We start from the raw sequence: 13529 nt of genomic DNA, 5'->3' as shown, positions 1-13529 counted from the left end.
GGCAGAATAGCTTGGTATAATGCAAGTAAATACTGTTGCTAATGCCTACATCAGTCTTTGTTATGCCCTGCCAAGTGTCAAATAAGGTTCTGTACCCTCAAAGAACTGAGAATCTAAGCCATTTTCCTAGTGAAGAGTTGAGGTATGAATGGGAAGGATGAATTTCTGGTTCCAGTAAGATTAGAGGAAATCATTCAGCAAGGTCATGAGGGCTAAGCAGTATCTGAGGGGAGTTGCTACAGAGACTGCACAGTGTGTGGTGATGCTAATTGAAGGCTTGCTTCCTAGATTCAGAGCCAAGGCTCTGACTATTAATTCATCTTTCCTCTTCACGTGGTTTGGGTTAAGAATCATTTTTCATGTGAATTACCACAGTGGAGGAGCATGAGCTTCTAGCTGCTGTAACAGTGAAAGCACCAATTAGAGCAGCCTAAACACACCAGTAAGAGTACTGGGGATATAGGAAATTCCAGTCCTCTTATCACTATGTGGTAGGACAGGGATCCTTTTCCTGTTGCCACTACATGGATTCTCATGCTCCCAGCATTTCTTTTTCTTAATGAGAGCTGAAGTGCAGTATGTGGCTTGTGATGTCTCTGGTGTGGGAGTGTCCCCATCCAGTATGATTGAAGAAGTCAGTGCAGAAGGTTGGAAACATGATCTCTTCTCTTTTTCTTCAGCTCCATGTGCTGACTTTCACTGTGAACCTGTTACTGAAGGGCCTTGCTACCAAGCTCAGTGCTGGTGATTTGGACCCCTGCTTAGATATCCTGATTGAGGTAAAAGCTATTCAAGACTGAAAGAAAAAGCATCATGAAGTGCTTGGGACATATTCTGGGGGGGAAGGTTTTGTCTCTGACGTGGTGGCAAACCAGGCTATTGTGTGTGTACTGCCAAGTAAGGAGGCATCAGTAAACCCCTTTGTAGAGGGTAATCAGGAGAATAGAGAAGTCACATATCTCTGGGGCTGTATTCTGAGCCCTGCATCCTGAGAGGAGGGGATGGATTCAAGATTAAGACACCTAACTATGTTTTCCCGTATTCTAAATGGCTGAGGAAGTCAGCAGACTCAGTGCCCACAGAGCCCAGGAGCTCAGCTGGCCACACAGATGGGGTATATTGGGGTGTATTGATCTGACTGCAGTCCCATTCCTTGTATTGCAACACCACAGAGGAGTGTGAGAAGGGTGTTTTCATCTGGTGTGCTTAAACTAGGATGTTCTTATTGACAAAGGAAAGACAAACATAATTTGTAGGAAACCCGGAGAATTGTTTTTTCTGTGACTGGGGAAAAATAGTGTTGTTCTGTTGCTACTGCAGGAACCTGCTTTTCTTCTCTCATTCACTTCTCTTGCCTGTTTTCCAAAGATTTTCAACCAGGAATTGTTTGGGAATGTAGCTGAAGAGAAAGAAGTGAAAGGAATTGTCTCCAAGATCATGGAAGCACGCAAAAACAAGAGTTACGATTCCTATGAAATTCTTGGAAAGTTCATAGGAAGGGGCCAGGTGACAAAACTTATTCTGCCACTGAAAGAGGTAAGAAAAGTCAATCAGAGTCTCTCCTATTAACTTGGTGCACTCTCAATTCTGTAAGATGATTCTAGAGCTTCTGGGTGGCTACTTTGAAATCACCTATGGAATCTTGCTTTGGCTTCACATTTTCCTTTGGGAAAGCAGTGTGCGACCAGCTCAAAAGTAGAACTTTACTGTTGATGTCCAGGGCAGGGAGTGGCATTCTGGGAAGCTTTTTACTGCTGCTGGAGTGGAAACATGCCACTTCGAGTTCCCCATGCACTCTTCTTCTTGTTTCCACTGCCCACTCTTGTTTCCTCTGGAAAGAAGTCCTGCAAGGCTGCTCTGTGGTTTAATCTCTTGTGCATGGAGGAAATGTCAACAAAATGTGTCCAGGGTCTATCCACATGCAATAATTGCCTTTTCAAAGATGCATATGTTTCAGCAGAAAACTCAAGCAAGCTCACACAGGAATGGAACCCTGGTTTGCTCGTTAGATCTTGTGTCCTGGTGGCAGTAGGTGAACTGGCTGGACACTGACAAGAGGCTGGAGAGGAAGGAAGGATGTTGGTGCAGAGCTGAGGCCATGGGATGCTGTTCACATAAAGAGCTGGGGACTATGACAACATGATGAGAGAGAGAAATTGCTCTAGTTTTTGCCATGATTTCTGAATACAGATAAAAGATAATTGCCATCAGGCTGTCCTCTGAAATTCTCATGGTTTTACCATTGCAGACTCTGGAGAGCACTACAAGCTTGAAGATAGTCCGGAAGGTACATGAGGCACTGCGTCACATCATGGCAGGGCTGATCTTCAACACAGACATGAATGCAGAATCCCTTCTCCTCCTCAGTCATGGTCTCATAAGTGAAAATTTGCCTCTGCTCACTGAGAAGGCCAAGTGAGTTCCAGGATGTTATTCAGATGCTCTGGTATTGCTTGCAGAAATGGTACTTCTCAAATACAAGCAAAGAAATGCATGAGAGTTTCCTTGCTTTCATTCCCCTTTTGTTTTCTATGTAACTGAATCATTTGGGCAGTCAGAGAGCAAGGAGAAAGCTTAGTAATGGGAGTTAGCATTTGTTGAACTCATGGGAGTCTACTCTTGCAAGTGCTCAGGACCTTCAGCAAGGCTTTTTCACTGTCTCATGAGTTGATAACATGCATTTGGATGTTAGGAGGAAGGGATGAGGGACAGTGTTTAGAAGCAGGCTGCAAACATTTCCATGGGGCCAAGGAGAAACATGGGCTTTCACTTTATTGCTTTGCTGCTGGGGCAGAAGATGAGGAGAACCAATCAGATTTTCTCTCCATCTGGTGGTGTCACTGCTCAGAGCTGGGTTTGGGTGTCCTGCATTTGCTATTACATAGGCTGGCTTTCCTTAGGATCTGACAGCTGTTTGCAGACTTCTTGGAGCAGTGTTTGTAGGCCATCAGTAACTGAAGTATCAGTAAAGGAGAGCAGTGAGCAGTGGCAGGAAGTGTATTTGCTTGAAGGAACTTACAAAGTTGATTTGTTCACTAAGAAAAAAGTGAGGATGTTACACAAATGATTGTGTGTTTGTTATCTCTGGAATAGTGGCATTGTTCTCAAGTCTGAGTACCGTCTGTCATGCTGCTTTCAAATTTGTTTTATTTCATTTATTTATTTCATTTATTTCATCTGGGACCTGCATTTGTGTGCTGTGTGGGGAGCAGCTGAGCACAGTTCAGCTCTTTTTACTCCCAACTGCAGGATTGTTGTGGAGAGGGTTCATATCTGAATATTTTCCTTTGCCATACCTACACTACTTTTCAGGAAAAAAGCTACCCCTCCTCCAGATCCTCGGCTGCAACCAGAGAGCTGCCTGCTGCTCCAGCCCACTCCCACAAGAGGAGGGCAGAAAGCACGTGTCAGCAGCAGGACTAACACATACATCCTGGTTGATTCAGGACTTCGGGTAAGTTCTCCTCAGATAAAAACTTTGAATTCAAAATTTTGTTAAGAATATGCAAAGGAAAGTATTCTGGATATATTGTTTTAATAGCACAGCCATTAGCCTTAACTTCACTTTGTATATTTTAACTCCAGTGGTGCTTCTTAGAGAGCTATAAAAAGTGCTCAGCCTGTTGAAATATCTGGGATATGGCATAAATTCTACTATAACCTGAAAGAGTGGTGGGACCTTACTTGACTCTTCTGCATTCTGATTTTGAGATGAATATCCTGATCTTTCTATAACAGCTCCTGCACATGAGCCTGAAGAGATCCAAAGTAAATTCTTCTGAGGAACATGCTTTGGAAATGTTAGACCCTTTTGTTCAGCTGCTTATAGACTGCCTGAAATCTATGGATGTCAAGGTACAGTTCTGAGCTGAAGTTCTGTGTGCCGTACTAGGAGTCCTGACCACAAATAGCATCTTGCAGTTGACTTGCAAGAGAAGAGAAAGCCACCAGTTTTTCAAACCTGCTTTAACAAGTGTGCAGAGATTAAGTTGTTTGAGGGCATGAAGGCAAGGGAGGCTTGTGGCTGATGGAGGACTGAATGCCCTGCTCCATGTTGCAGGTTTAACTGTGGGCACCTTCTAGAGAATGTTCATACAAGGAATTTACAGACTATCTATATGGACATTCATGAGATCCTGTAGCTGCTAGGAGCAGTGTTGTCACAACTGTGGTTTCTTTTGATCCAACTCCAAAGTCTTAATTCCTAGCACTGTAGGCAGTCACTTTTTGGTGCTTTTGGTTTGAATGAGCCTAGAGAATCTGTTGAACTTCGAGTTTCCCAAGAGTGGAAGGCATACCTCATACCCTGTCAGATACTTGGAGTGGGTCTTTCTGTGTTTTGAAGGCAGCTCTGCTTCAGAAAGCATTCTTGCCATCTGCTGAAACAATGCTGTGTTAATATCCTTACCTGGTAGATCAAAGTTATAAAATATTTGAATCACAGGTAGTGCTTTTAGAACTGAGAAGCCCTTTGTGTTAGTTCAATAGTTTGAAAGAGGTTCAGCTAAAAAATGGTTTCAAAGAGGTTCAGTTTGTTAGCTAATTGTCTTTTACCACAGCTGTAGATAGCCCGGCCGTGTCCATAAAAGAGTGAGAAGAATCCTCTCAGTGTCACTGTACCCACCTGATGTTCTTTGGCTCTCTCTTCCAGGTGATAACTGGTGCTCTGCAGTCCTTGGTATGGATTTTAAAGTTCCCTTTGCCTTCTGTCAATACGAATATGGAGTCACTGATCAAGCAGCTTTTCCTCTTGCTGAAAGAGTTTGCCAAGACAGGAATAGCCAAAGGCCAGAACTTCCACCTGGTTGTGAGCTGTTTCAAAGTAAGTCAGACCTAGCTCTGCTCATTTCTGTTTTAGGATTAACTTTCTAGAGTGAGACTCTTCCAGCTACAGATCCCTCCCTCAGCTGTCCCCAGACAGGTAGTCTGGAGATCAGAAGCTAGTGAGGAATATGTGGCCTTGCTGATTCTTTCCCAAGTACAAATTTAAAGATAGTTGCCCCCTAAAAATGCACAGCTTGGATCTGAAGAAATACCTTTATAGAAAACATGTTTGCCATCTTTCTTCATTGTAGTAGTATCTTGTTCCACCTGAGTAAATCCTGGTAGCTGAAGTGAGACATGGGAAGGGGGAAATTCACTTGTTTACTTTTGTTTCAAAATTGCCATCTGAAAGCAAAATGTGATGCGAATAGTGCTGGCCACATGTTCTAGGGCAGCAGTTTGTCTTTTCAAGCTGAAGTGGTATAAATCAAGTCAGACTTTGGCGTGGACCTTTATTTTATGGCACTGTGTGTGTATTGACAATGTGCAATTTGATTTCGTAGTGCGTTACAATACTCGTGAAGAATGCAAAGAGTCAGATAACAAGCAAGCAGCTCCAAGTGTTGCTTGGCTTTGCTGAAGAAGACATTTATGATTCATCACGCCAGGCCACTGCCTTTGGCCTTCTCAAGGTATTTTTGTGCAGTAGTCATGGGCATTCTGTGACCCACTGGAATAGCAGTGATTCTGCTTCCTGGTGAAAGGCTGTGCATTCTCATACCAGGAACAGGCTATAGAACACTGTTAAAGCTCTCTGTTATAAGAGAGGAAAAATCAACAAAGCTTTACTGTTTGACTTGTCATCGCTGTTTAAAATTGTTTGGGAGGCTGTTTTATACACAATGCATATGAGGATGTATTTGGATCAGAGTATGTTTTTGCTAAAGAATCAACATCTGTGATCATTAGATCAGGTATTCTGTGTTGCCCAGAAGAAACAGACATGGATATGTAAGCCATCCTTCCTTTTTTTTTTTTTTTCCTTTGAGTTGCTCTGTGTGTGTGTGTGAGAAAGTCAGTGTTAAGGTACCCCCTGGAACCAGTGTAATCCGGGTTGTAGTACTGCATCTCATCTGTGTAAGCAAAATGATGTGACTCCAACTGTGCTTTCACATTTTCAGGCTATTTTATCCAGGAAGCTGATTGTCCCTGAAATTGATGATGTGCTGAAGAAGGTTGCCCAGCTGGCCATCACAGGTCAGAGTGAGCCAGTACGAGTCCAGTGCAGGCAGGTTGGTGAAGAGTCTCTCACTTTACTTACAGCTGTCTAACAGGCTAGAGGTCTGTGAGTGCTAGATGTGGGCCATCCTAGCACTCACAGACATGTGCCTTGGCCCTGCTGAGCCCTGAACTCCATTTCCCCTTCTTTACTGATCTTTATTCCTCTTGTTATCTGGCTTCAGTTCTTGAGACTGGTGCATAGCAGCATCACAGACTCTTTGTGTATAGTGAGAGTGTGGCATGCCTTCACAAAACTGTAAAACTGTTTAGGTTGGAAAGTTCCTTTAAGGTCGTTGAGTCTGACCCTTAACCCAGCACTGCCCTGTCCACCACTAAGCCATGTCCCCGAGTGGCACATCTATACTTTTAAATACCTCCAGCCTGTTTTAAATAGTCCACCACTTCCCAGGGCAGCCAGTTCCACTGCTTAACCACCCTTTCAGTGCAGAATTTTTTCCTAATATCCAATCTAAACTTCCCCTGGTTCAACTTGAGGCCATTTCCTCTTTTCCTGTCACTTGTCACATGGGAAAAGAGACCAACCCCTACCTGGCTACAGCCTCCTTCTAGGCAGTTGTAGAGAGTGGTAAGGTCTCCCCTAAACCTCCTTTTTTCCAAGCCAAACAACCCCAGTCCCTCAGCCACTCTTCATAAGACTTGTGCTCCAGCCCCTTCTCCTGCTCAGCACCTCAATGTCTTTCTTGCTGTGAGAAGCCCAAAACTGAACACAGTACCTGAGGTGCAACCTCACCAGTGCCAAGTACAGGAGAGCTGCTTAGCAGCAGTGACATGGTCCCTCCTCTGGAGGCTTTTTAGCCTATGTAACTAAGCTTTGCTCTTTTTTAAACCCCAGGATAAGCAAATTTGCCACAAATCCATGATTGCTTTCCTCAACTTCCTCATTTTTTCCAAGGTAAAACCAACCAAAAGACTGAATGAGTTACTTTGTCTCAAGCATTGGGATACAGGTGCAGTAGGAGCATGAAAAGCAGCTTTCATAGTTACGGGATGGATTTTGAAGGATGCAGGGTCTCTTCACATATGCCTGTGCAAATCACAGTAGTACTTTAAAAACAGGTCCTGTTCCAGGCACAGAGCTTGGCAGCAGTTGTTGACCCTTTGTGTAATAGAAATGGGATGAGAGGAATGATTCTCATAAGCTTGCTGCTCCATCACTAGATTTTCTTCATAACCTTTTTACAAGCTTACCTGAGTGTTTATTTTAACTCCTCTCTCTATTGTTGTTTTTTCTTTTCAGATTTACTTAAAATACATTCTGGATTACCCCCTTGGTGACAAACTGAAACCCAATTTGGACTTCATGCTTGCACAGCTGGAGTGAGTTTATATTCCTGACATCTCTGTGAGAACAGAACTTTGCTTTTATGTATGACTCCAGTGTGCCAAAATGCTCTTTGTAATGAGCAGAAGGCACAACTGAAGTCTTCATTTTCCTACTTCTAAAACACTTCCCTTTTCCCAAGACAGGCTGTTTGATGACGCAAATCCTTTTTTCTTGTCCCTGTTTCACAGCTGATTTTGTTCTTTATCTGTTTGTAAACGAAGGTTCTGTTGTTTGCTTAGTGGTTAACCACCACCACTGATTGTGAATCACTATAAAGTTGCCCTAGGACACAGGTGAAGTGGAAAATCCAGGGATTTTCCTGGAATAAGGGAAGGTGCATTTATAAGTGACTGCTATCCCATGGCAGTGTCTCAAGTGTAATTGCAGGCACAGTTAACACAACTGTACCAATTCCACAGGAGTGTTGTGCCTCCAACCTCCTCCTGAGCTTCACCCCTCTCTTGCTCAAGGTGACAGCAGTTTACCAGGTTCCCCAGCACAGTGTGGCTGTGCTGACTCAAATGGGCTGGAACATGGCCTGTTTGTGTCCCTGTGCTCATTCTCTGACAGACAGAGCTGATGGGCCTGCTGCTTCTCTGTCCACATTTTCAGGCCAGGTCTGGTGCCTGTTGTAGAAGGATCCCTATCAGTGCATGTTTCTGGAATTGGTTGTTCAACAATTGTAAATTGTTGGCAACTTCATAGGAGGATCCGGAACAGTTAATCCTTCATTTCTTCACAGGTACGAGTATGAAACTGGGAGGGAGTCTGCATTGGAGATGATTGTGTACCTCCTCGACATGTTCCCACAGGTAACGAGCACCCCCTGGTGTTCCAAGAATCAAGCAGTTACTGTGGTTCGCAGTAGCAGCATTTTCTGAGCAGTTTATTCTGGAAGCACTTGCTAGTTCCTATTATCTTATCATGAGCAGAACATGCACTTATCTCCAAAGAACCTGGCTTTTCCCCAAGAGAGAAATGACATGCTGGAAAGTCCGCAGTACTTCTTTGCCTAATGTGCTCTGTTTGCAAGGAAAATAAAGCTGTGTCAGCTGGAGTTTAGATAAACTCAGTCGTGATTTATGCCAGAAAGAAACAACCACTTTAGGAAATGGGGTCGGACTAGAAAGTGAAGTCTAGTGTTTTCTACTGAAAAACTGTAAGGGTTTTTCAATATTCATGAGGGATTGTTGACTGAACTGGTGTGTTCTGTTTGGTTGGCCTGACTGGAGAGGAAGGGCTTCTCAGTGGGGTGGATCAAAATGAGAGCCAAAAAATAACTGTACGTCTGTACAGGATCGCATATGCAAAATCTTAAGCTGCCTTGAAGCTCTGCAGCTGGAGCTTAACTGTGCATCCAGGACACTGGAAGAAGTGCAATCAAGCGAGAATTTGGAAGGAAGAGAAATTCTGCACAGTAAGCTGTGTCAGCACTGCCTGATTATTTAGTATTTTAGATTGGTTCCTAGGAACTCTTCAAAGTGGCAAAGAGCTGCAATCTCTGAGAGAAGTGCATTTGGGATACTGCTGCCATGCTGAGGACTTAAGCCTGTTTCAGTGAGAGTTGGGCATAAAAATGTCCTTTAAGGCTTCACACTCAGTTTGCTGACCCAGAGATATGGTAGCAAGTCACAGCAGGGCTGGGGCTGCTGTACACTCCCAGTATGCTCCAACAACAGGGCCATCCCATTTTAGCAGTTCAGCTGCCTTGGCATGAAGCCCGCCCTGGGCTAACACTGCTTCTGAATATAGTGCAGCAAATACCCCTGTTTTTCTCTTTAAATGCCAGAAGCTCCTTGGGTATTTGTGGTTGATAATGGTTGTTTTTTTTCTAGGATCTCCTGCACAAATACTGTGGACTGTTTTTTCTCTCTCTTTGTATGATGATGATAAATGATGACTCAGCCAAATGCAAAAAGATGGCAGCTTTGACTTGCAAATCTCTTCTCCGTAAGATCAGCAATGAAAAACAAGACCTGATGTTTTCACTGGTCACAGAGTGGTTTCACAGCAAAAAGGTACTCTTTTGTCTTTTCACTGGCCAGGTCTGAACTCTTTTGGAGGGCTGAGTAAGATTAAGGCAAGGGAGAGATTGCTAGTACCAGATCCGGTGGGTTGTGGATTAGTTGTTCCTGACTTAGAGAGCAAGAAATGGTACAGCTTCATAAAATTGCACAAATATAGCTGCTGATGCTGTGGGTCAGCTTGTAGAGTCTTCCCAGCTGCATTTTGCAGCTTCCTAACAGTTCCACTTTTGGCTCAGCTATTTCACAGTGTAGTCTTTGCTCAGGTTAGAGAATTGAGCAAAATCCTTTAAGCCCTTCTGATCCCAGCATTTTGTGCTGACTTTATCTCAGACATGCTTCATTATGTTGCTGGCAACTGGAAGGTAGCAAACTTGGTCTTCCAGATCTGCTGTTTGATCTGAGTGCTTGGGTGATGAGCTGTCCTCTAGCTGAACCCAGATTCTGTGCCTCTAGACTAGTGGAGTTAGCATTCTTCATCATTTCATTGTTTCCATCCTGATATGTTCGGTTTTGGTTTGTAACTGTAAGCTGCTTGTTACATTGTGAAGAATTGCAAAGTAGCTCCCAGATCTGCAGTTGGGAACCAGGCTGGAAAAGGTCGTCTGGCATTCAGTTTTAGGGTGAATTCCCAGGGATAACTTGTGCTGCCAGGTGCAGCATCTTTTTCAATATACTCTGAAAGCCAGCTTCTCTTAAGGTGCCATTGCTACAGGCAGAAAGTAAGGGTTGCTACCAGCTCCTGCACTTGGGAGCTGCAGGATTTGATTATCAGAGTTAACAAGAGGCATTACTTTTTGTGTGTCAGAGCTTACACAGGAGGTTGGCTGCCCAGGCATGTGGTTTGTTTGTTGAAGTGGATGGAGTAATGTTTGAACGGCGGCTTGCGGCAGTCCTCACTTTGATTGAGAAGGAAATCAACCCAAGTCAATTCGAAAATGTAAGTAACTTTTCTCCATGCATGAAGCTCAAGGAAAGAGAATTAAGAAAATGGAAAACGGGAAGAAGCATAGGAAAGATTTAACAGTTGGGCTTAATGTTCAGGACTGAGGAGACACAAAACACATACATTTGTTCTGAAGAGGACCTCACTGACCTAGGACCATATTTTTTTGCCTGTAAGCCCAAATTTGATGTCATATGTCACAGCACTAGGGAAAGAGAAACTTTGCAAAGGCACCTGGCCTGAGCCTGCGGCTGTACTGTGTAACCAGCAGATACGTTGCTCCTTGCAATGTGGGAAACACGTCTGCTAGCTGTAGAGATTTGTGTAAGCATTGCTTGTCAGGAGTGCATGGCTTGTGACTGTCTGCTTTGTCCAGTGTTACCTACAGCTTCAACTTTCAGAGAGGTTCCCTTTCTGTACCATGGTTTTGTTGTATGGAAAATCTTTTTAGTGCACATGATTGACTCAGAATAACAAGGCTGCCTGAGATTCTTCTTGGCATGTGATAATCCCAACGGGATCCCAGTTACCGTGCCTGGGGAGTGGCCATGAATGTTACTAATGTTCAGCATGCTGCCCTTGCACAAGAGAGAAAAGAACCTCAGGATCTGTAAATTGGCAAGAGATGAAAATAAAATACCTGCAGTGAGGAGAAATTTGGTGTAATCACACCCTGTGCTGTGACATGTACTCACGATTTACATCAAGCCAGCTGGTGGTTGCAGGCAGGGTGAGGCCCACAGGCAGCACACACAGTGTTGTCATAACAACTCAGGGCTTCCCAGGTGATACAGGCAAATCTGCACGCAGCTGGGCTCTAGTTATGAGAATCAAATCCACATAAATACATGCACAGACATAATGTGTGTAATTTCCTGCATTTAGAAATCCAGTGGTTTGTTACAGTAATGTCTGTGTGGAAAAAAAGAAGAACGATTCTAATAAAATCTCCTGCAGAGATTGTCTCCAGAGGAAATGCTTCGATGGAGGTGTTTCTGTTCTGTTTATATTGGGAATTGGGTACAAGTCAGACTTCTGGTTTTTTGCATGGTTGATCTGAAATTTATTTAGTGAGGATTAATCAGCATTGTCTTCAGGTTCTCATAAGTTATATTTCTTGACTTGCTGATTTTATTAGATAACTGAAGAGGAAGAGGAGAAGGCTGCAGATAGGCTGCTATTCAGCTTTCTTGTGCTGATAAAAAAGCTAATCACAGAGTGCAACTTGATTGAATTCACCAAGAACGGAGATGTTGTGAGCAGTATCTGGGGTAAGTGTCATTAAGGAATTATTACAGCTGTTACAAGAAAGATTCTTTGTGTGCCTTGTAGTTTTTCACACACTAATATAAATGACTGAACTTTATTCTGCAAGGTTTCTGTTCTGCAAAATGCTAACACACAGCAGTTACTGGGCAATGAAAGAGAAGTTGCTAATGAAAAAGGTTGATGAAAACAACACATCCCCTGTCTCAAGTGCTGGGAAGTACTTTCTATTATCCCCAGGGCAAACAGTTGGAAACTATTACATGTTTCACTGTAATTACATTCTCTTGGATGAAAACATTGAGCTCTCCTGAGAAGATGAGTTTTCATTGATCATGCATACAAGCCTTGATCATACATACCAGCCAAAAAATGATGACACATGGTAATAGTGCCCTAAATACTGTATATCTGTCAGGATGTGAAGACTTGGAAGTTACTTGATTCAAGCAATTTCGCTGTACGTGAGATTATATAATATCAGGCTATTTACTGGCATTTTGTTGCCCTTACTTTAACTGCTTCATTTGCTGCAATCAGAAGACCTGAAGTGGTTGGTTAGTGACTTTGAAGAGTCCAACCTGCCAGGTGCCTTTAGTGACATAGCAGAGAACCATTGTTATTCTGGATTTTGGTGATGGGCAGCTTGGACAGAGGCGAGACAGGAGGGCAGTTCCATTTCTTCTCTGAAGCATTCTCAGCATTTGACCATCAGCAGCAGGGCCAGCTGACACAAATCTCACAGCAGCCAGTCCCCAGATAACATGGGCAGATGAGCTGTGGCACTGAGTCCCTGAGGGGACCATAGTTGTTGCAGAAACATGACTTGCCTGATCACTGTGGGGACATTTGGTTACCTGTAGGTTTTTGCTGTCTCCACTTTGGCTATATTGAGTTGCTAGAAAGTCTTTTACTATGTTTTGAGCAGATGAGCACAGTTCATTTCATTTCATTTCATTCATCTTTTTATTGCAGCATATGCTATGGTAATTGTTGGGAGTGACCTGGTTCTATTTTTGCTCTCAATGGACCATCTCCTTAGCTGAAAGAGGTTTTCTTTTCCCCAGATCATGTCCAGTCTCACCTGTGGTATCCTCATAGCTGGGTCTGGCTAACAGCCACTGAGATCTTTGGCTTGTTGTTTGCATCTTATAAGCCAGAAGATCTTGTCAACAAATGGAAGGAAAGAAAGTCAGGGAAGAGAAAAAAGACACCGGCAGAGCTGTCTGCATCCATAGTCTTCTTGACTGCTGAATTGGACAAAAAGGTAATGATGTCTGTACCACTCCTTCATACTGTTTGCTCTGCTCATGCCTATTCCCTGATTAGGACATAAAAACAGATTCATACTTTGGCATGCACGTTCCTCTTTTAGTCACTTGTCTGCTGTCTAATCCTCATCACCTAAAGCATTTGAGGAGGTGTCTCTGCTGCTGAGAGGGGGTTTCTCTAGGGTCTTATTCTCAGCAGCACAAAAATACCCTTTTAGATTGTAAGATGGAGGCAGAAGTTGTGTGGAGCTGATCCTTTGGTCTCCCCTGGGAACTACCTTTGGTGACTACAAAATACTGCTTTGAGTCTCTGCTACCAGCTCTCCTCAATGGAGTCATTCCTTTTTCCTTTTTCATTTCCCCAGATGAAGGATCTCGCGTTTGCATTCTGCCATCAGCTGCAGTCCAAGTTCCTGGACATGTCTCTAAGTGAGCAGGTAAGGCAGGAGCCTGTCTGGGGCTGCAGGAGGGGACAGAGCAGGCCCTGGCATGTGAGGGATATTGTGTCCTAGTCAGGACAGCACTGCTGCTGTCTGGTGTTGGCTCAGGGCAGATACACAGTTTGGGGCTAGCTGCTCTCTGCTCAGGGCATCTGAACAGCTGTGAGCCTCTTGGGGGCCCAGAAAGTCTCC

At 43.7% G+C, this 13529-nt stretch overlaps 1 protein-coding gene across 1 annotated transcript in view; it reads left to right on the top strand.

The window, feature by feature from the left end:
• Positions 1-13529, top strand: part of LOC131591611 (small subunit processome component 20 homolog) — a 64093-nt gene that overhangs the window by 47533 nt on the left and 3031 nt on the right. The window contains exons 44-58 of the mRNA XM_058862471.1: positions 681-779; positions 1369-1536; positions 2249-2415; positions 3313-3454; positions 3739-3855; positions 4652-4822; positions 5328-5456; positions 5946-6056; positions 7304-7383; positions 8133-8202; positions 9226-9408; positions 10223-10354; positions 11499-11631; positions 12694-12893; positions 13263-13334. Of these exons, the coding sequence (XP_058718454.1) occupies positions 681-779; positions 1369-1536; positions 2249-2415; positions 3313-3454; positions 3739-3855; positions 4652-4822; positions 5328-5456; positions 5946-6056; positions 7304-7383; positions 8133-8202; positions 9226-9408; positions 10223-10354; positions 11499-11631; positions 12694-12893; positions 13263-13334 (1974 nt within the window). The remainder of the gene's footprint in view (positions 1-680; positions 780-1368; positions 1537-2248; positions 2416-3312; positions 3455-3738; positions 3856-4651; positions 4823-5327; positions 5457-5945; positions 6057-7303; positions 7384-8132; positions 8203-9225; positions 9409-10222; positions 10355-11498; positions 11632-12693; positions 12894-13262; positions 13335-13529) is intronic.

Source organism: Poecile atricapillus, chromosome W, assembly GCF_030490865.1.
Source record: "Poecile atricapillus isolate bPoeAtr1 chromosome W, bPoeAtr1.hap1, whole genome shotgun sequence".
Classification (NCBI taxonomy): Eukaryota; Metazoa; Chordata; class Aves; order Passeriformes; family Paridae; genus Poecile; species Poecile atricapillus.
This window is presented reverse-complemented; position numbering and strand designations above follow the sequence as displayed.